This window comes from Mizuhopecten yessoensis, unplaced genomic scaffold, assembly GCF_002113885.1.
Source record: "Mizuhopecten yessoensis strain PY_sf001 unplaced genomic scaffold, ASM211388v2 scaffold2671, whole genome shotgun sequence".
Lineage (NCBI taxonomy): Eukaryota > Metazoa > Mollusca > Bivalvia > Pectinida > Pectinidae > Mizuhopecten > Mizuhopecten yessoensis.
In genome coordinates this window covers 1,643,486-1,667,072 of record NW_018404662.1, presented here as the reverse complement: position 1 = coordinate 1,667,072, position 23,587 = coordinate 1,643,486, and the positions used below count along the sequence as shown (strand labels likewise).

At 34.0% G+C, this 23,587-nt stretch overlaps 1 protein-coding gene and 1 long non-coding RNA gene across 2 annotated transcripts; one reads left to right on the top strand and one right to left on the bottom strand.

The window, feature by feature from the left end:
- The first annotated feature begins 9,904 nt into the window (after positions 1–9,904).
- On the top strand, positions 9,905–13,315 carry LOC110446306. The gene is made up of 4 exons (XR_002462448.1): positions 9,905–9,981; positions 11,540–11,621; positions 11,931–12,047; positions 13,130–13,315. It is a non-coding gene; the product is annotated as an uncharacterized LOC110446306 (long non-coding RNA).
- Positions 13,316–14,548: 1,233 nt separating this feature from the next.
- LOC110446256 lies at positions 14,549–23,116 on the bottom strand. Its single transcript, XM_021491300.1, has 8 exons — positions 23,024–23,116; positions 22,105–22,233; positions 21,586–21,723; positions 20,645–20,788; positions 16,891–17,010; positions 16,427–16,570; positions 15,934–16,068; positions 14,549–15,023 (listed from the first exon to the last, which is right to left on the bottom strand). The coding sequence occupies exons 1-8, from the start codon at positions 23,100–23,102 to the stop codon at positions 14,878–14,880; spliced, it is 1,035 nt and encodes a 344-aa protein (XP_021346975.1). The 5' UTR covers positions 23,103–23,116; the 3' UTR covers positions 14,549–14,877.
- Between the last annotated feature and the right edge of the window lie 471 nt (positions 23,117–23,587).

The window sequence follows — 23,587 nt, the reverse complement described above, 5'->3', positions numbered from 1 at the left end:
GGTCCCGAAATTAGCATGTTGGGACAGGGTCATCGTGCTTGCTTGAACGAAAAATGACTGATTAATTTCAAACGTAATAGTGCCAAATGTGTTTAAACTTCTGAATGAACTTTACCTGAGTTCAATGTTGCAGGCGTCAAGATGAATGATTTTAATCAAGAGAATGCATATTATTATAATGAATCTGTGGCATGTTTTGATGAAGAGATATCAAGTTTGTTCAAATGAATATCTTGGACTTGCTTTCAAGGTCAAATACGTATACGTTTTTCTGAAGAGGTCTAGGGTTACGATTTAAGCCAGTAACACTGGTGTAGTACTGTCACATTCGTTAAAATGAATAACCTTAACCCATTTAAGGCAAAGTTGATTTAAATCTTTTAATAACTAATCGGAATGACCAGAGTTATAGGAACATGATATTTGGCTGGTATCATGCTGAGATGAAGGACTATCAAATTTTCTTAGATTAATTGCACTGAACCGATATCAAATTTGTTCAAATTAATTATCTTGACCTACTCTCTAGGTCATTGTGGTCAAATGCATTTATAATAACCTTTTAATTGCCTCTTCTGAAAGTACACAATAAGATGAATGTCTAATTACAATTTGTAAGCAATTGCCAAATATTTGTGTGCGTGTGTACCCATGCTTATACATGAATAAAACATGCGTTATAAAAACAAAAAGACGTTTGGGTAACCCTGATGCTTTGTGACTAGGATTCTGGGATTAAGGACTTTTTATTTTTGTTCACATGTATAACATTGACCTGCTGTCGAAGTCTCACGGCCAATAAACATCTTAGATGCTTACGGTTATCATATAAAGTCAGATAAACAGATTTTAAAAAAAACATATTTAACATGGAATTTGAATTTGAAGTATAGTTGGTGAGTGGACAAAAACGCCACCTTGCACGATGAGTCCTTTCATTGATAGTTTACTCCGCCAATGAAATGTCTCAATGATGCAACACCCACTGTCCCCTCACCTACTATAGTCATAAGGAGAATGGCATGGCATTTGAGTATGAAATACAGTTTATGGCACACCTTCTCAGGAGGGTGTTTAATATATGTATTGTAACATGTATTTTTTATGTTTTGTCGTTTTAATAAAAGCGTCCATTTTCAATCATTCAGTCTTCCTGGTTTTTAGCTCACCTGGCCCGAAGGTCAATTGGTCACATCGTCAAACCTTTCAATTACCTCTTTTGAAAGTAGACAATGAAATTGATTCTAATTAAAATTTATATGCAATTACCAAATATTTTTATTCATGTGTAGCTATGTTTGTAAATGAATTGAACATGCATGGTAAAAACATGAACATTTTTTACCAAAAAAACCGTTTGGGTAACCCTGATAGTTGTGATTAGGATTCTGGGACAGAACTTATCGTTTTGGCCAAATGTGTAACATAGACCTGCTGTCGAGGTCTCGGGGTCAATACATATCCAATATGCTTACGGTTATCATATAAACCATGGTCAGATAAACAGATTGTTTTAAAATTCATTATATTAATTTAACTTATAATTTGAATAAATAAAAAAAAACACGTGAAAAGAGTTTCTTATCGTAGTAAGATTGTCAGATCTGGTACACGGGTAGATATAAGCTGCGTAAGTAAATAAGAAATGGATCCAATCAGAAATTTGATCACCATATCATGGATTGCTACCACGAATTAGTCTAAACAATATTTTGAAATCAATTAGAATTATGTGTTCTTTTGTAGTTCTAAATTCGGTACAACTTCAGTAAGTTAGAATCGACTTCAAGATGTCTTGATAAAAAAGCTTGGGGATTTTGTGGTGAAGATATTTGGAAATAAAAAGCAGGAAACATATCATCCAATAGACACTTTATTAATGTACAATGTACATTATTTGGATAGTCTGTTTCCTGCAGGTCGCCAACAAACGTGCAACAAAATGTATGCGTCTTTATCATGAACTACCTGAATTAATTGCCATATGGCATTTGACAAAATATCTATGTAATGCCAACTTTGTGTTTAATAAAATTATATAAGATATTTTATGCATCATATGAAAAATTCCAAATTTCATATAATGAATATGATATAAACATATATATTAAAACAATAAATAGGTCTAATATGACCTTATTATAACAGGATTGTCATTGCACCTTCATTTAGTCGCCTTGTCCAATGTAACATTTTAATTGGCGATGTGTTACCATGCATTTGTTTAATATCTGGCAACTAAAGTCATATATTAAATAAAACAAAACAGTTTGCTTTTATTCTTTAGAATATATCACTATTGTGTGAGATAAGCACTCATCTTTTTTTTCAAAGTGTGTTTAACAGCGATGTTCATTTTCCTAGAGAGTAGGGTTTCCATCTGAATTGAGCAAGCCTAAAATGACATAGTAGCAAGTTTCGAGAGTAAAACAATTTAAACAAATGTGGTTCCACGAAGTCTGATTTTGTGCCGTCCTTGGTGTTTTCAATACCATAACATCTGTCTGACTTGTTTTACAGAGAAACTAAACGCTTCGAATGATATATGTTCTCCCGTGAAATAAAGTGTAAAAGACTAAGCCTGGCAAATAGAATAGTATCTTGCATTTCAACAGCAGTTTTGCTAACTCTCTAGGAAAATGAACATTGAAGGTCTCCAGATGCCTCAACGTAAAGAATATCTTTACTGTTCCACTCAACGTAAAGAATATCTTTACTGAATATCTTTACTGTTCCACTCAACGTAAAGAATATCTTTACTGAATATCTTTACTGTTCCACTCAACGAAAAGAATATCTTTACTGTTCCACTCAACGTAAAGAATATCTTTACTGAATATCTTTACTGTTCCATTCGACGTAAAGAATATCTTTACTGTTCCAGTAGTTTGAGCAACAATGGGTTATGTCAGTGGAACTCTTCACTTTTACAAAAACATTATAACAGATAAGTTTGAGATTTTACTTATCTATGACAGGTATCCTGTATTTTAGTCATTCTGAAAACATTAAACTTGGACCGGCCTTCTATTGTCATAGCAAATTGCTTTCTGACAGATTTTTAGTGTTTACCATGAACGTTGCAAATAATGCACCTTATTACTTTTGATCAATTTACAATCGTCGTTTTAGATTTGACGGTCAGAAAGATATTTTGATGGTACTAGGTTTGTTTTTACAGACCAGTATCTCACCGTTTGCAAACGTTGGTTCTTCACCAATCGGATGGACTGTAAAAAGAAAAATGAAATTTTCATATACAGTTTTTTTTATCGGTTTATTTGTAAAATAAACAATAAAAAATCCTTTCTCTGAAATGCCTGATCTTTTCCCCTGAAATCAAAGTCGTATATATAAATAGAGGATTGGGAGTATTACAAACTCGTTACATATGTATAAAGGTTTAGGGCAGGCTATACAGGTTGACTTAACTGTCCCGAGTTTTATATGAACTTACAGGTAAACAATAGACCTCAGACAGAGTAGTATATAAGTCATATACAAGGCATAACACAATAAACCTCAGACAGAGTAGTATATAAGGCATATAACAGGCATAAAACAATAAACCTCAGACAGATTAGTATATAAGTCCTATAACAGGCATACAACAATAAACCAAAGACAGAGCAGTATATAAGTCATATAACAGGCTTAAAACAATAAACCCCAGACAGAGTAGTATATAAGTCATATACCAGGCATAAAACAATAAACCTCAGACAGATTAGTATATAAGTCCTATAAAAGGCATACAACAATAAACCTCAGAAAATTAGTATATAAGTCATATAACAGGCATAAAACAATAAACCAAAGACAGAGTAGTATATAAGTCATATAACAGGCATACAACAATAAACCCGAGACAGAGTAGTATATAAGTCCTATAACAGGCTTAAAACAATAAACCCGAGACAGAGTAGTATATAAGTCCTATAACAGGCATAAAACAATAAACCTCAGACATAGTAGGATATAAGTCCTATAACAGGCATACAACAATATACCTCAGACAGAGTAGTATATAAGTCATATAGCAGGCATAAAACAATAAACCACAGACAAAGTAGTATATACGTCCTATATCAGGCAAACAACAACAAACATCAGACATAGTAATATATAAGTCCTATAACAGGCATACAACAATAAACCAAAGACAGAGTAGTATATAAGTCATATAACAGGCATACAACAATATACCTCAGACAGAGTAGTATATAAGTCATATAGCAGGCATAAAACAATAAACCACAGACAAAGTAGTATATAAGTCCTATATCAGGCAAACAACAACAAACATCAGACAGAGTAATATATAAGTCCTATAACAGGCATACAACAATAAACCTCAGACAGAGTAGTGTATAAGACATATAACAGGCTTAAAACAATAAACCCGAGACAGAGTAGTATATAAGTCCTATAACAGGCATACAACAATATACCTCAGACAGAGTAATATATAAGTCCTATAACAGGCATACAACAATAAACCTCAGACAGAGTAATATATAAGTCATATAACAGGCATACAACAATAAACCCTAGACAGAGTAGTAGATAAGTCATATAACAGGCTTAAAACAATAAACCCCAGACAGAGTAGTATATAAGTCATATAACAGGCATACAACAATAAACCTCAGACAGAGTAGTATATAAGTCATATAACAGGCATACAACAATAAACCTCAGACAGAGTAGTATATAAGTCATATAACAGGCATACAACAATAAACCTCAGACAGAGTAGTATATAAGTCATATAACAGGCATACAACAATAAACCTCAGACAGAGTAGTATATAAGTCATATAACAGGCATACAACAATAAACCTCAGACAGAGTAGTATATAAGTCATATAACAGGCATACAACAATAAACCTCAGACAGAGTAGTATATAAGTCATATAACAGGCATACAACAATAAACCTCAGACAGAGTAGTATATAAGTCATATAACAGGCATACAACAATAAACCTCAGACAGAGTAGTATATAAGTCATATAACAGGCATACAACAATAAACCTCAGACAGAGTAGTATATAAGTCATATAACAGGCATACAACAATAAACCTCAGACAGAGTAGTATATAAGTCATATAACAGGCATACAACAATAAACCTCAGACAGAGTAGTATATAAGTCATATAACAGGCATACAACAATAAACCTCAGACAGAGTAGTATATAAGTCATATAACAGGCATACAACAATAAACCTCAGACAGAGTAGTATATAAGTCATATAACAGGCATACAACAATAAACCTCAGACAGAGTAGTATATAAGTCATATAACAGGCATACAACAATAAACCTCAGACAGAGTAGTATATAAGTCATATAACAGGCATACAACAATAAACCTCAGACAGAGTAGTATATAAGTCATATAACAGGCATACAACAATAAACCTCAGACAGAGTAGTATATAAGTCATATAACAGGCATACAACAATAAACCTCAGACAGAGTAGTATATAAGTCATATAACAGGCATACAACAATAAACCTCAGACAGAGTAGTATATAAGTCATATAACAGGCATACAACAATAAACCTCAGAGAGAGTAGTATATAAGTCATATAACAGGCATAAAACAATAAACCTCAGACAGAGTAGTATATAAGTCATATAACAGGCATAAAACAATAAACCTCAGACAGAGTAGTATATAAGTCATATAACAGGCATAAAACAATAAACCTCAGAGAGAGTAGTATATAAGTCATATAACAGGCATAAAACAATAAACCTCAGACAGAGTAGTATATAAGTCATATAACAGGCATAAAACAATAAACCTCAGACAGAGTAGTATATAAGTCATATAACAGGCATAAAACAATAAACCTCAGACAGAGTAGTATATAAGTCATATAACAGGCATAAAACAATAAACCTCAGACAGAGTAGTATATAAGTCATATAACAGGCATAAAACAATAAACCTCAGACAGAGTAGTATATAAGTCATATAACAGGCATAAAACAATAAACCTCAGACAGAGTAGTATATAAGTCATATAACAGGCATAAAACAATAAACCTCAGACAGAGTAGTATATAAGTCATATAACAGGCATAAAACAATAAACCTCAGACAGAGTAGTATATAAGTCATATAACAGGCTTAAAACAATAAACCTCAGACAGAGTAGTATATAAGTCATATAACAGGCATAAAACAATAAACCTCAGACAGAGTAGTATATAAGTCATATAACAGGCATAAAACAATAAACCTCAGACAGAGTAGTATATAAGTCATATAACAGGCATAAAACAATAAACCCCAGACAGAGTGGTATATAAGTCCTATAACAGGCATAAAACAATAAACCTAAGACAGAGTAGTATATAAGTCCTATAACAGGCTTAAAACAAAAAAACCCAGACAGTGTAGTATATAAGTCCTGTAACAGGTTTAAAATAATAAACCCCAGAAAGAGTAGTATATAAGTCATATAACAGGCATAAAACAATAAACCTCAGACAGATTATTATATAAGTCCTATAACAGGCATAAAACAATAAACCCCAGACAGAGTAGTATATAAGTCATATAACAGGCATAAAACAATAAACCTCAGACAGAGTAGTATATAAGTCATAAAACAGGCTTAAAATAATAAACCCCAGAAAGAGTAGTATATAAGTCATATAACAGGCTTAAAACAAAAAAACCCAGACAGTGTAGTATATAAGTCCTGTAACAGGTTTAAAATAATAAACCCCAGAAAGAGTAGTATATAAGTCATATAACAGGCATAAAACAATAAACCTCAGACAGATTATTATATAAGTCCTATAACAGGCTTAAAATAATAAACCCCAGACAGAGTAGTATATAAGTCATATAACAGGCATAAAACAATAAACCTCAGACAGAGTAGTATATAAGTCATAAAACAGGCTTAAAATAATAAACCCCAGAAAGAGTAGTATATAAGTCATATAACAGGCATAAAACAATAAACCTCAGACAGATTATTATATAAGTCCTATAACAGGCATAAAATAATAAACCCCAGACAGAGTAGTATATAAGTCATATAACAGGCATAACACAATAAATCTCAGACAGAGTAGTATATAAGTCATAAAACAGGCTTAAAATAATAAACCCCAGAAAGAGTAGTATATAAGTCATATAACAGGCATAAAACAATAAACCTCAGACAGATTATTATATAAGTCCTATAACAGGCATAAAATAATAAACCCCAGACAGAGTAGTATATAAGTCATATAACAGGCATAACACAATAAATCTCAGACAGAGTAGTATATAAGTCATAAAACAGGCTTAAAATAATAAACCCCAGAAAGAGTAGTATATAAGTCATATAACAGGCATAAAACAATAAACCTCAGACAGATTATTATATAAGTCCTATAACAGGCATAAAACAATAAACCCCAGACAGATTAGTATATAAATCATATGACAGGCATAAAACAATAAACCTCAGACATCTTATTATATAAGTCCTATAAAAGGCATAAAACAGTAAACCTCAGACAGAGTAGTATATAAGTTCTATAACAGGCATAAAACAATAAACCTCAGACAGAGTAGTATATAAGTCATATAACAGGCATAAAACAATAAACCTCAGACAGATTATTATATAAGTCCTATAACAGACATAAAACAGTAAACCTCAAACAGAGTAGTATATAAGTCATATACCAGGCATAAAACGATAAACCCCAATCAAAGTAGTATATAAGGCATATAACAGGCATACAATCATAAACCTCAGACAGATTAGTATATCATTTCTATAACAGGCATAATCGCTTTTAAACAAACCTTTATCGTAATAAAAGTGCATCAAGTATATTGTTTGTTAAAATGGAGTCAGATAAAATGTAACATACGTATGGAAAGGTTGTTTACAATTGAGTGATTGTAATACCGTTCTTCGTATATCAAAATGTGTTGTCGTGCATGGACTGTCTAATGTCGTAAATGCTTCACTTTAGAACATATGTTACGCTTCCGTAAAACGTCTCATGAATATAAATGTATAAATAAGTCACAGGAGAGAATAATAAACAAACAATGAGCTACTAATGCTATGACGAATATAAGACGAAATTATCGATAGTGTCTGACCAGAAAAAAGCCACACGACAATCCCACGTTAATACTGAGGAACTGTACATACAATCAAAAGCGAGAAGAACATTTGGAAAATACTCCAAAATGGGTAAACAATATATGAAAGTCTGTATAAAATTGGCAATGCCAAATCGGTTCTTGTAATAATATCTTTTTTTTCAAGTAGCCGGTCTGTTTTTGTATGTTTATGAAGTTATTACAAAACTAAGATATCGTCATTGTCCTTTTAATCGACATGCATACTTCGTTGTTACTAATATAACCCAGGTTCATTTAAATATTAAAATGAATCGTTAATCATATCGTTACAAAAATCAAATAATAATTGAAGTTTATGTAGTATGAAAGCAACTAATGTGAAATGTTGAAAAATGAAAGTCAGCGGAATCTTCAACCAATATTCATGATTTCTCAGGACACCCATTCATTACAGGAAACGAAACAAAGCGTACATCTAATGAAATGTGTTATAAAAGGTTAATTAACTATTAAAGCACTTAAAACTCGTTTATCCATTTAATGCTTGTGTTTCCTTGTGACGAATCTACAAGCGCAGTTCATTATGATGTTAGAATTATGAGTTTAGTTCATACTTTTACAAGTTGGATAAACATTAACAACATACTAGCTGTGTTTTGCTTGTTAACTATTTCTGTCGGTAACATTTCAGGTTTCACAGTAACATTAAGTGATACACTTGTAGCTAGTGTTTTGATTGTTAACTATTTCTGTCGGTAACATTTCAGGTTTCACAGTAACATTAAGTGATACACTTGTAGCTAGTGTTTTGCTTGTTAACTATTTCTGTCGGTAACATTTCAGGTTTCACAGTAACATTAAGTGATACACTTGTAGCTAGTGTTTTGCTTGTTAACTATTTCTGTCGGTAACATTTCAGGTTTCACAGTAACATTAAGTGATACACTTGTAGCTAGTGTTTTGCTTGTTAACTATTTCTGTCGGTAACATTTCAGGTTTCACAGTAACATTAAGTGATACACTTGTAGCTAGTGTTTTGCTTGTTAACTATTTCTGTCGGTAACATTTCAGGTTTCACAGTAACATTAAGTGATACACTTGTAGCTAGTGTTTTGCTTGTTAACTATTTCTGTCGGTAACATTTCAGGTTTCACAGTAACATTAAGTGATACACTTGTAGCTAGTGTTTTGCTTGTTAACTATTTCTGTCGGTAACATTTCAGGTTTCACAGTAACATTAAGTGATACACTTGTAGCTAGTGTTTTGCTTGTTAACTATTTCTGTCGGTAACATTTCAGGTTTCACAGTAACATTAAGTGATACACTTGTAGCTAGTGTTTTGCTTGTTAACTATTTCTGTCGGTAACATTTCAGGTTTCACAGTAACATTAAGTGATACACTTGTAGCTAGTGTTTTGCTTGTTAACTATTTCTGTCGGTAACATTTCAGGTTTCACAGTAACATTAAGTGATACACTTGTAGCTAGTGTTTTGCTTGTTAACTATTTCTGTCGGTAACATTTCAGGTTTCACAGTAACATTAAGTGATACACTTGTAGCTAGTGTTTTGCTTTTCACGAAACGGAATATTTCCTACACGTGATATTTATATTTTCAAAGATTCAGCAAGATGCGAAGACTTTGTATGCAACGAGCATAATGACTTAAATTGATTGGCAAGCGTTGAATATGTAATGCGTTTTACTAAAAGATTTGTCTTTTGATACATAACATATGTTACATTTATCAAATTGTTGCTAGAATATCAATGTACATGTTTAGGAAATTAAGGGTATATAAGTGAGACGTTTACGGGATACAATTTGTCTGTGTGAGAGAGCCGAAATCAAGGTAAGTACATATTCATTCTTTTCTTTTGAAATATCTATTCCTTTCTCTTCTTGAAATCGAGGCTGTAAAGGCATTACAGAATATACATGAGGTCTGTATTCGTATTGTTCATTGGCACATGACCTCTGTTGTGCCTAGACCACTGACGAGGAGCTACCTGTTTCATCTTTACTAGCTAATTGAATAATTAAGTTTCGTATTAAATCGTGGGTTAAGTCCATGTTTCCTGAATTCCTATGTACTCAATAACTGTAGATGATTCATTTTTACTTTAGATAAATTACGTGTTCACTGACATGAAGTATATGTTCACTGTTTTACTGTGGATAGGAACCTGTTGACTGTTTTACTATAGATGAAGTACCTGTTCACTATTTTACTGTAGATGAAGTCCCTGTTCACTGTTTTACTTTAGATGAAATTGATGTTCATCGTTTTACTTTAGATGAAGTATCTGTTCACTGTTTTACTATATTTGAAGTATCTGTTCACTGTTTTACTTTAGATGAAATTTATGTTCATCGTTTTACTTTAGATGAAGTATATGTTCACTGTTTTACTATATATGAAGTATCTGTTCACTGTTTTTTAATATATATGAAGTATCTGTTCACTGTTTTACTTTAGATGAAGTATATGCTCACTGTTTTACTATATATGAATTATCTGTTCACTGTTTTACTATATATGAAGTATATGTTCACTGTTTTACTATATATGAAATATCTGTTCACTGTTTTACTTTCGATGAAGTATATGCTCACTGTTTTACTTTAGATGAAGTATCTGTTCACTGTTTTATTTCAGAGGAAGTATCTGTTCACTGTTTTACTTTGGATGAATGATCTGTTCACTGCGTTACTGTAGATGAGTACATACTCACTGTTTTACTATTGAAAAGTATCTGTTCAGTGTTTTACTGTAAATGAGTCCAGATTCACTGTTTTACCATAGATGGATTATCTGTTCACCGTTTTTTGTAGATGAGTACATATTCACTGTTTTACTATAGATGAAGAACCTGTCCAGTGTTTTACTGTAGATCAAATATCTGTTCACTGTTTGACTGTAGATGAGTACATATTCACTGTTTTACCATAGATGAAGAACCTGTCCAGTGTTTTACTGTAGATAAAATATCTGTTCACTGTTTTACTGTAGATAAAATATCTGTTCACTGTTTTACTATAGATGAAGAACATGTCCAGTGTTTTACTGTAGATAAAATACCTGTTCACTGTTTGACTGTAGATAAAATATCTGTTCACTGTTTTACTGTAGATGAAGAACCTGTCCAGTGTTTTACTGTAGATAAAATATCTGTTCACTGTTTGACTGTAGATGAGTATAGATGCAATGTGTTACCATAGATTAAGTATCTGTTCACTGTTTTACTATAGATAAAGTATCTATACACTGTTTAACTATATGTATTATTGTAGATAAGTATGGTGCTCACTTTTTAATATAGAGGAAAGTTTTGTTTACTCTTTTGCAGTAAATGTATACGTGTTCGATGTTGTTCTGTATAGATTAAGGAATTTGTATTTAATTTTAGATGAAGTACATTTTCCCTGTATTACTGACCTGTCTCCTGCTCGTTGTGATACAATCCCACGCGAGTATGATCTGCATGACTAGTGAGTATGAAACACTTACCGTCAGTCATTAATCCTGGCAGACGCTTGTAAATGATATTTACCTCTGCGATATAGAGCGAGCAGATTCTTAAATCATTCTGCAGTAGTTTTTGATATTAATTGTTTCGAAAAAGATGTGGATGACTGGTCATAAATAAATATTGAAAATCTTAAAATATAAAATTGAAACCGAGAAATATTCCAAATTAAGCTAATATCAGTAAATTTGTATGTTGTATATTACCGTTATGAAGATATATGAATTTGAATAAAATCTAATGAAGAGCGAAATTTTATATTTCATTTTAGAGTGCCCAAGTGGCATGAAAGATTGCGTCTCATTGAATAGAAAAAAGACAAAGGACTGCGCCACCTACAAGTGTGTGATGAAGAATTACAAGCTCCATCTGGACCTCATATCTTATAGTAAGTTTGAACTATATAATACTTCGCGCTCTGGTTTTATGGTTTGTTATCGACGCTGCAGCATACTGCACAAGTTTATTTTGTACTGCAGGTATAACACAGTAAGTGTTACATAGGTATATATTGATGAGCATCATACATTACATTAAGCTTTACAAAGGCAACATACCACACCAAGAGTAAACATCAACACGTCCCTATTCATTGAGATTATTTCTTACTCTTAAGCTATCATTAAAAGTGCTATCTCTGATGCTGAGCTCATTAACATGTCCATATAATGAAAGGCTTTAAAATCTTCCAGTGTTATTAACAATGATATACTATTAAAACGTAAAGTCATGCAACCTTTCTTGTCTACATTTATGAAATGGTAGAACATAACTGTGATGTTTTCTGTTTGTGATGCTATATGTTTTTGTATCACTAATTGTGTGACACTGTATCTGTATTACTGTGTATATTTGTGTCACTAGATCTGTATTACTGTGTATATTTGTGACACAGTATCTGTCTAACGCTGTATATTTGTATATTTGTGACACTTTATGTGTCTGATACTGTATATTTGTGACACAGTATCTACCTTACTCTGTATAATTGTGACACTGTATCTGTCTGACACTGTATATTTGTGACACAGTATCTACCTTACTCTGTATATTTGTGACACTATCTGTCTGACACTGTATATTTGTGACACTGTATATGTCTGACACTGTATATTTCTGACACTATATCTACCTTACTCTGTATATTTGTGACACTGTATCTGTCTAACGCTGTATATTTGTATATTTGTGACACTGTATATGTCTGACACTCTATATTTGTGACACTGTATCTGTCTGACACTCTATATTTGTGACACTGTATCTGTATTACTGTGTATATTTGTGACATTATCACTGTCTGGCCCTGTATATAATTATGTATGACACAGTATCTGTATTACTGTGTATATTTGTGACATTATCACTGTCTGGCCCTGTATACATGTGTGACACAGTATCTGTATTACTGTGTATATTTGTGACATTGTATCGGTATCACCCTGTATACTTTTACACATTGCTATTCAGAATGCCATTCCTCCTTTGGGAAGTGCCACGCAAACGGAAAATTATTTCGTCACAAAATTGGCAAGAGGACCTACAAGTGCCAATGCAAAATCAGTGGCAACCATGCTGCATTTAAGTCATGTTCCCCTGCTTAGTGATTGTCAAAATCGGCATAATAGCCTAGAGTAATAAACATCCGGAAACCGCCTTTTTGTTGATTATGTTTATCGATATAATTTGAAGATGTTTAAGGTTACTAAGTCGGTGATAACTGTTTTTCTCTAATACCCACATAGCCAAATATTATTCCTACAATTATACAGTATGACACGTACGTACGATTAAGTGGCAACCCAGCGAGTAATAAAAAAACTACATTTCCGAAATTTAACTATGAAAATGTATTTTTACATTTTGCCAGTGAGTATAAAGCGCTGGTAAAGGGACAACTGCTGAGACGAATTTCACACGTGTTGTTTTAATCTTAATAACTAAAAAAAAGCTCGAGTGCATACGCTTACAACTACTGTCATTACATATAACACGCTTGTATTTGGAGGCGTAGAAGTAATCATATGACCATTTCTACATTCTAGCACGTATACACTCGGGACTTCAATATCAGCTCGAGGGGTCAGTTTGGTCAAAGATGGATTGGGGAAGAATATGAAATTGTCATATGATAACCTTATTTTCATATAATTCACGATGTTTTAAACCGAAATTCCTGCCTAATTATTGAGATCGAGCAAGTGCGACAGAGCAGAGCAAATCACGTTCTTCACAAAGGCGTCTGCTTTACTGGAGCCACATTGATGATCGTGTTTGTGTTGAGGTGGACATAAAAGGTTTGAGTACAGGCATTCGATGCAACGAGACCATGATCTTATATCCATCTTCACGCAAAATATCCACTAATGAGTAACTACAAAAAGGTTATATATATCATATCAGAACTGATTTTTGCTCCCATATTAAATAAAACCTCATAACAAAAAAAGAAGTCCGGACAGTATTTTATATTACATAGAAATAACCTGTTATTTGTCTGTTTGCAGATAACCTAGCCAGGTAGGGTCTTCTATACGTTGTATACCTAGTAATTACTTTAAATCTGTACGTTGTATTCCTAGTAATTATTTTTAATCTGTTGTCACGTTCACAGTGACTTAACCATTTTACATGATTTTTCTAAAAGATAGAATCGACTAGTAATTCTTTCAGTAACTAGGCTATTCTTGAGTTGTATGGATCCCTAGATGAGTATCGTTTCTATCTGCTACACTTTTCAACGTTTCATAGGCATTCAAAGTCGCTGTTCCTGTCTGATACCTAGAGACAAACGTTTGCCACTTTGCGTTATTTATATATAATAATAATAATCTTATAGTAGAGTTTTTACAACATAATTCGTACCCAGTTAGTATAACAGATTTTGTAAACACAGTTCAAAGTCTACAAAGCATAAACGACAGCACCATCAACTAAATTACGATTCGTCTGCTGGTTACTGAACTACTAAATTGAAGCGAACATATACCATGCTCTAAAACAAACAAATAAGTCAACAGGTTGGTAAAGATGTATTTGTGTAATTCGTGGGGATCTCGATAACTTACATATCATATAACGCGTGTAATGATAATATGACAGTTAACTATGAATTCCTATTACGGACAATAGCGCATTGGTCTTCCTTGTTAGTAACCCTGTGTAGATATGGCTTCATCACAAACGCAGTCAAGCGAGGCGGTACCTAACAATACACATTACGGACTGGTGCACACCGGTCTTCCTTGTGGGTAACCCTGTGTAGATTTGGTTTCATCACAAACGCAGTCAAACGTGGCGGCACCTGACTGGTACTTCATGGCCTCCCCGTAACCCTTACAAGACCCATCAGCGTCCTTGCAAACTGATAAAATAAAAATAAAATAAAATGCGTTGAAAGATTATGTTTAGGCCAATAGCAATTCGTAGACTATAACACTTTTTATTACACACAATTATAACAATCCATAAAATACGTCTTGGTTCCCGTGGTGTATTTTTCGGACTCGATTTTCCGGCCTTTGAATGGACAACACAGGTGTTGTCAGAGGTAAAATAGATATTTTTAAAAACTCGATATTTCTCAAATCAGGTAATCAAAATATACAAATAACAAAATTATTGTGAGCGATCATATGAAAGATATCGTTTCCATGAAAACCTACTATATGATAACTTTACTGTCCCCATTTTGAAATCTAGCCGTTTTAGACGTTGGGCAAAATTAAGGGGAGGACATACTTAATACAAACAAAATTATTTAAAAAATGGTTACTTTAAAATATGCTGATGTAAAAGTATGGCTGCTCAAGATGGGATTTTCCTTCCCTATAAGATATCCAGTCGGGGATTTTATTTCTAAAGACGAGGTGATCTCCAAGTCATAACAATGGTATGACGTCACGTCAATGCATTGACGTTATATCAATTGACGGAAAATAGCCCAATGGATTTGCTGGAAAACCATGCAATCAGCGATTGTGTTTTCTTTAATCACAATTGTATTTGAGTTGTGAGAAACATATTCCACTTCGGGACAAAGACAGAAAAATCTCAACCCTCAGGGTAATGATCCTAAATGTAGAGATGTCAACCAAACTTCGGGCTAGACATTTAAGAATCTCAATTTTGTATTAATCCTCAACTGCAGACAGTGAAAGAACATGCTGCAATTTTGGCATGTAGTAGGTTTTCAAATGACATGTTGGAAATTAAGGTATTACTGGACATGTCCTCAAAATGAAGTCGATTATAATTAAATGTGAATTACTTACTGCCACTTTCAATGTTACGTGCCGCCATTGATTCACCTTTGTCTGTAATACTGACGTCACAGCGCCTAGTGTAACAGTCCTCCTCCGACCACGTCTCACCATTATAGTAGCACGTGCCGTTTGAAGCACGGCACCCTTAAACAGAAGCCAAGCAATGGTAGCCTGCTCATTTGGACGTTAATTGATTTAAGTTACTCTCTACATTTTGCGTACTGTCTATTTTGCTATGCTTAATACAATTTAGCAACGCTCAAATTTTCTAACATGTGTCAAGATTTGTATGGAAACGCATAGTAGAAAAGTATGGAAAAGCATAGTTAAAAAATACTTATCTTACAAAGTAGCAAACTGTATAAGGAAAATATTTACGAAGTGACAATCTTTCTCGCACATTATCAATGTTCACATCAGGACGTTTTAACTTGCTCAGTTGCATGGTGCATACAAACCCTTTGTCCGTTTCTAAGAATTTGCAATAGAGCAGAGGACTAACCATGCCTTGCCACACTGTTGACGCTGCTGTATGTCCCGTCCATCGTATTTAAGGTCACGTCACAGCGTCTGGTAACACAGGAAGACGCGTCCAGATCCGGCCATTCGTCCGTATCGTACTTACAACCTTCGTCCGTCTTACAACCTGTCACACGGACAAACATACAGCATTTTAGATGTTACTGAATACTTTTATCACTAATATGGTATTGTGGTACCAATACAACAATTGATTAGAACGTTTAATTTGAACGTGTTATTATACACATTTAAATACTTAAATAGTATCAAATAGGTGTGTATGTTTTGCATCTATTCGTATATTGCCTCTTTATTTTATAAGTTTTGTAAAATTCTTAACAAAGCATTCAAAGATTTGCTGTATAAAATACATGTAGTTCAGATTTGGTAGGAGTCACACTACACTGAAATACCCAGGTATATCACTCCTAACGTAATCATTACCTGTCTTAAGTATGTCCCATTTCATCACGGTGCGCCTTTTCGAAAGGACACACATATATGTGGTGCAACTGACGGTTTTCGTTGCTTCAGCATCTTCACATACTCCTTCATTAGGACATCCTGTTAGGAACAATGAACACACCATTGACATTAGATGGTTAATTAATCTTAATCAAATAATTGGTAGCATATTTATTTCATTTGTGATTTTAATTGAATCCAATCAAACAAATGTCGGTTTATTACTTATTCCATCAGTTATTCGTGGCGGATACTCCTGTTTTGTTAGTTAGTGTAAGCATGTCTATGTATACCAACATAGTGTCTCGTACTAAACCGGCTGGATAACAAATCTACTCAGACTTTATAATGATTGTCTGGTAACACCTTGCTCTCTGTTCAGGTCTGGCTCACACACAGACTGCCATTTGTTATAACATCTTCTACATAATCCTCATCACAAATGTTACACACTATGTACTTTAAAATGTATACGTTATTTCAGGTATTGTTTACGTGTTTCAAGCTTCAGTATAACAATATGACAGTACTCAGATCTGGCTGACATCTCCCTAGTGTGAAGTAACATATACAGATATACCACATCACCAACGAAAGTGAACGTAACACACATACAAGTGATTGTTTTTTTTGTAATTTAGTAATAGATACATTGTTTCCAAATATGAAAAAAAACACTTCTAGGACTCAGTGGTGATACGAGAGCCAGAAAGTTAGAAATCTAAATAGGTTTAACATAGTGTCAAGACAGAAGGGGAGAAACTTACGAACCCTTAGTTTATGAATTTCGAAAATCAAGAGGAGTACTGGATATTTTTAAATTAATTACTAAAATGTGCATATTATGAAACATGCCACTACTTAAAACAGAACACTATGACCATTAAGGTTACGGCAAAACTACAAACAGCATCTGAACTCCGAATATATACGAAAGCACCGGGAACCAATTTAAGAAGACATTGTAGAGAAAGGAATGATAACTCCCTTAGAAACTGAAGACAAATCAAGATATGAATGAACAAACATGTCCTCTACAACACATGATAATCTAAAACCTCTCCTATTTGGACATGATGTCGTGAAGGCGGCAGGAATGCAAGGCATCAGATAATTTTTGATACTTCACAACAGTAACATGATGTCACTGTGCCCGTTTTAGTTAATGCTGTGTTAATTGTCACCCCAAGTGTAACGGAGATACCCATGTACTTTAACCAGTGTAGTTTTAAACCATTATGACTTGCAGCATCATCATGATAGTAACGGATCATTTCTAACATTACAATATTTCTGTACTGGTGCAGCTTTAAACGTACATGGAGCTTAACAATAACATATCATCATACATAATCTTGCATTAACATCATCTAAGGTATCCTGTAATACAGGATGTTTCATAATAATGAGTCTCATCTCACGATAGATTGCTGCCAGACAAGTCATATGTGTATCTAAGGAGGCTAGATAATTCTACTGAAATACCATAGATTCATGGCTGCGCTTACCATAGCATCAATGAACCATTACCAAGCTTACAGTTATACAATAGAACCATGACTAAGCTTACACCAACACCATAGAATCATGGCTAAGCGAATTGTTACACACCATAGAACCATGGCTAACCTAATCGTCATATCATAGAACCATGGATGCGCTTACCATTGCATCAATGAACCATTACCAAGCATACAGTAACACCATAGAACCATGGCTAAGCTTGCACCAACACCATAGAATCATGGCTAATCTTGTACCAACACCATAGAACCATGGCTAAGCTTACTGTTACGCAACATAACTATGGCTAAGCTAAACGTCACACCAAATAACCATGGCTAAGCTAATCGTCATACCTTATAACAATAGCTAGGCTAACCGTTACACAACAGAACCATGGTTAAGCTAACCGTTACACAACAGAACAATGTCTAAGCTAACCGCTACACAACAGAACAATAGTTAAGCTAACCGTCACCACGTATAACCATGGTTAAGCTAACATTTACACAACAGAACCATGGCTAAGCTAACCGTCATACCATAAAACCATGGCTAAGCTAACCTTTACACAACAGAACCATGGTTAAGCTAACCGTTACACCATATAACCATGGTTAAGCTAACCGTCATACCATAAAACCATGGCTAAGCTAACCGTTACACCATATAACCATGGTTAACCTAACCGTTATACCATAAAACCATGGCTAAGCTAATCGTCATACCTTATAACCATGACTAGGCTAACCGTTACACAATATAACCATGGCTAAGCTAACCGTCATACCATAAAACCATGCCTAAGCTAACCGTTACACGATATAACCATGGTTAACCTAACCGTTATACCATAAAACCATGGCTAAGCTAATCGTCATACCTTATAACCATGACTAGGCTAACCGTTACACAATATAACCATGGCTAAGCTAACCGTCATACCATAAAACCATGCCTAAGCTAACCCTCATACCATAAAACCATGGCTAGACTAACAGTTACACCATAGAACCAAGGCTTAGCTAAAAGTTACACAACATAACCATGGTTAAGCTAACCGTCATACCATAAAACCATGGCTAGGCTAACCGTTACACAATAGAACCATGGCTAAGCTAACCGCCATACCATAGAACCATGGCTAAGCTAAACGTTACACCTTATAACCATGGCTTAGCTAAACGTTATACAACATAAAACCATGTCTAAGTTAACCGTTACACAACATAACCATGGCTAAGCTAACCCTCATACCATAAAACCATGGCTAGGCTAACCGTTACACCATAGAACCATGGCTAAGCTAACCGTCATACCATAGAACCATGGCTAAGCTAAACGTTACACCTTATAACCATGGCTTAGCTAACCGTTACACAACATAACCATGGATAAGCTAACCGTCATACCATAAAACCATGGCTAAGCTAACCGTTACATAATAGAACCATGGCTAAGCTAACCGCCATACCATAAAACCATGGCTAGGCTAACCGTTACATCATAGAACCATGGCTTAGCTAACCGTTACACAACAGAACCATGGCTAAGCTAATCGTCACACCAAAGAACCACAGCTAAGCTTACAGAAACACGATATAATTATGGCTAAGCTTATGATAATAATATAGAACCATAACCAAGCCTATAGTAATACCACAGCACTTTACTAAGCTTATCTCATACCATAAAGCCATAGGTAATTCTACCATATCAAAGCTATTTTTCCCGTTATTTTATAGAACCACAGCTTATCATCTGGAACAACATTAAACCATGGCAGATCATACCGTATCCCTACAGAACTACAGCTGTTTTCAACCATCTTTTCAGTAAGAGACAAAAATGTGTATCATATAAAAAAAAGTCAGGTTTCCAGGTTTTCTTGTCAATGTAGCTTGTCAATTGAAAAAGGCAGAAAATGAACATATGGTATAATATAATCACAATTTGATTCGAAATCCTATCTTTATACCTTATAAGATATGGAATATTACCAGGAACGTATTATTTCTTTAGATAAGGACGTGTTCACATGTGCTTCCATGTTAATATGGCTAATATTACCACACAGAAACATCATTAACAATCTCATATACAACAGTACGGAAATCCTATCTTATACCACAGCACAATAAAATCGTCATTTATCATGCCATTACAGTATACAATGTACCTGTTAATTTCGTGTAAAATATACTACATGTATCGACTGTAGGCTACTTACCATAGTACTTGTTCTTTAACCTGCTAATGTACTGTCCCTTTTTGTTTTTATTTCTCGTACACGTTGTGTATAGACACTTGTCCTCGTTTCTTATTTGGTTTCGCTTACCAAATAGTAAACATGAACCATCCTTCATTGGACAACCTAGAAAGACAAGGCATGCAATGATATTGACGACAGGGAAACCGATAAGCTGTTAACGGTAGAACATAAAACAATCTGATCCTTCAACAGTAGAAATTAGGAAAAACTGTATCAACATCAGAAAAGAGTAAGATATGTCATACTAACAATAGTAGAAAATGAAATACATTCTGAAGTCATCAAAAGAGAAAATACTGCCCTGTACACAATAGACAAAATACAAGTATGTACTATCAACATTATAAAAGAGGCTACTCCATATAAAAACAACCCGACATCTCTGTCAAGGGAGTCGGTCCTCTATCATCCTCGATATACAGAGGTTACGCTCACATTCGCTCTATGCACCCCTGGAATATGTCATGGCAAAATTGAAGGCACGGAGATGTTTGATTGGTTTCAGGTAAAAAAAACCTGACCAATCGCTAGGCTGTCCTTTGAAGATTACAAAGGAGAGACGCCTAACTCTTCAAAGCCTGTCAATTTTTACCGTTACATGACGGCGAGATTCTTTTGATATACATCAAAGGATCGAACTTGTCTTCTTGTCTCATTAACAAGGTGACGCACACCGAGCCTTAAATTTTGCTATGACATATTCCAGGGGTGCAGAGAGCGAAAGTGAGCGTAACCCCTGGATATCGAGGACGAACCTCTATCAGCTGTGTATTAAAACGAAAAATACCTGTCATGTGTCTGCATATTTATATTTGTTATTACAAAAGATATTCCAAGCAAAATCACACAAATTTAGAATATTTCTCAGAAATGCGCAATGCTTTTTAACACGGACGTACCGAATGACTTTTCACGATAGGTCATTGTAAACGTTCCATCACTGTTTTTCGCCCGCCGACAGCTCTCTGTAGTGCATTTAGTTTCGTCCTTCTCTCCGACACCCATCTCCATGCATGTCCCGTCAGGCCGTTTACATTCTACAACACAAGCAAACACAATTCAGCCCGAAAGTTTGATTTAATGCAATACAAAATAATCGTTAGATAAAAAAAAACCATATTACTTCTTGGCTTATATATCTATTTAAGTAATACGCATCCCAGACGCATTTGTTTGATTTAATCCAGTGATAATATTTTACTATACTGTCATAACTATTGAGACATGTATATCATGGAAACATATAGAACATATGTTTATCTAAACAAACGAGTAAAGAACAAACTTAGTATTATCGTAATGCATCGTTTTAGCGAACTTCATTATAAATATACATCATTATTGGTAAACACTTCTTAAAGTCACGTAGCACACTACTATTGGGATAAGTACTTCACTCCCCGTTATATATTACATACTTAGCAGTTTTTTGACGACCTTGTATTTCAAAACATTGTAACTCTTCTTGCATGTGTACGTATTACATTTCTCTAAGCGTTGGTCCCCCTGTGCCACACAGGTAACACCATCAAGGGCTGTGCACTGTCCTGGAACAATAATATGTGTTATTTATATATTACATGTTGCATTTTTATAATCCTAATTCTTTTTCAGTTCATCTTAAGTGTTCATTTTATTCTAAGATTAAACGTAGTGTAAAAGCCAGAAAGTTTTTGAACACAATTGTAGGACGATTCCTACAATTGTGTTCAAAAACTTTCTAGCTTTTACACTACGTTTAGTTTTGTTTTGTTCTGCTCTGTTGTGGCGTTTGATGCCTGTTTGTTCTGTCCATTAAAGCAAGGATTCTTTTCGTTTTAAATCCATTTAAGTTCATTTACGGCGTACATAATCCACAGTGTGTTCTATTTGGAAATAATATTTCAGTCACCTCTTATATGTTACAGTTTGTTTAATAAAGTTGTTTCTTCTCTTTGGGTATAAGGATATTTGTCAATGTCTTATATGTCAAAATAAAGCAACTCAACTTTTTTCAAACAAAAAGTACAACTAATTTACAATTACAAAACATCGGTTATATATTACTAGATATTACTAAACCTATATATTAATAAGAATTGAATGTAAGTCATTTTAATTCAATTGTTATATCAATCATAAAATGTTATTGTTATATAAATATAATACAAATGTTACATAAAAATAAAGCTCTCATATGATGACACTACGATGGTTATCATCGAAGATCTTAGTAATATTGAACAAGTTACAGTTTATGATTGATTTGATTAATTTAGACTATATTTTGGCATCGGAAGACACTTAATCACTAAATTTAACATTATGAATCTGCGACATAGTTGTTATATTAATTACCTTTAGACGTACATTCATCAAAGGCAGCAATAATCGTCGGCAAGATGAAAACAGCGACAAATAGGTTAACAACGTACATCCTTGTCTGTGTTGTGGTGGTGTACAAACAAAACTAAACAAATTCAATATATATATTCTTCTGCTATAACCACGTGACAACTATAATCAGTCTTGTAATCTGGAGATCATAATTTAGGTGATATACATTTTTGAACAAAAACACTAATCGGGTTATCAAAGTAAGGCAGTTCTTTTGATTTATTTTATCTGAGTCTGTGTTTCCTTAAAGCATTATGTCTCCGTGGATTATCTGAGGTGTCTAAACCAGTGTTCACGGTTAACGCCCTGACATTAACGCTAAACAACAAACGTGAAGTCCGAATACAACTTAATACGTCCTATTGTCTATTTAAACGTATATATTCACTGTAGAGCTTTTCCTCTTTGTGGGCGGCAACTTTGTTGACAGACGGCTTCGATACTTTGCTATAATGTACACTATATACTGTACCAAACAGTGTTAGATAAGTCGAGCCCGTTTGATGAAATGCACATGATTTATTG

Bases quoted from the DNA above. Each gene is read 5' to 3' on its own strand.
- LOC110446256 (XM_021491300.1), bottom strand. From the start codon at position 23,102: ATGTACGTTGTTAACCTATTTGTCGCTGTTTTCATCTTGCCGACGATT. The intron at 21,724-22,104 runs GTATGTAATATA...CTTGTGTTGTAG, and splicing joins GGTCGTCAAAAAACTGCTAA to AATGTAAACGGCCTGACGGG. The intron at 20,789-21,585 runs GTACGTCCGTGT...TTGTCTTTCTAG, and splicing joins CTATCGTGAAAAGTCATTCG to GTTGTCCAATGAAGGATGGT.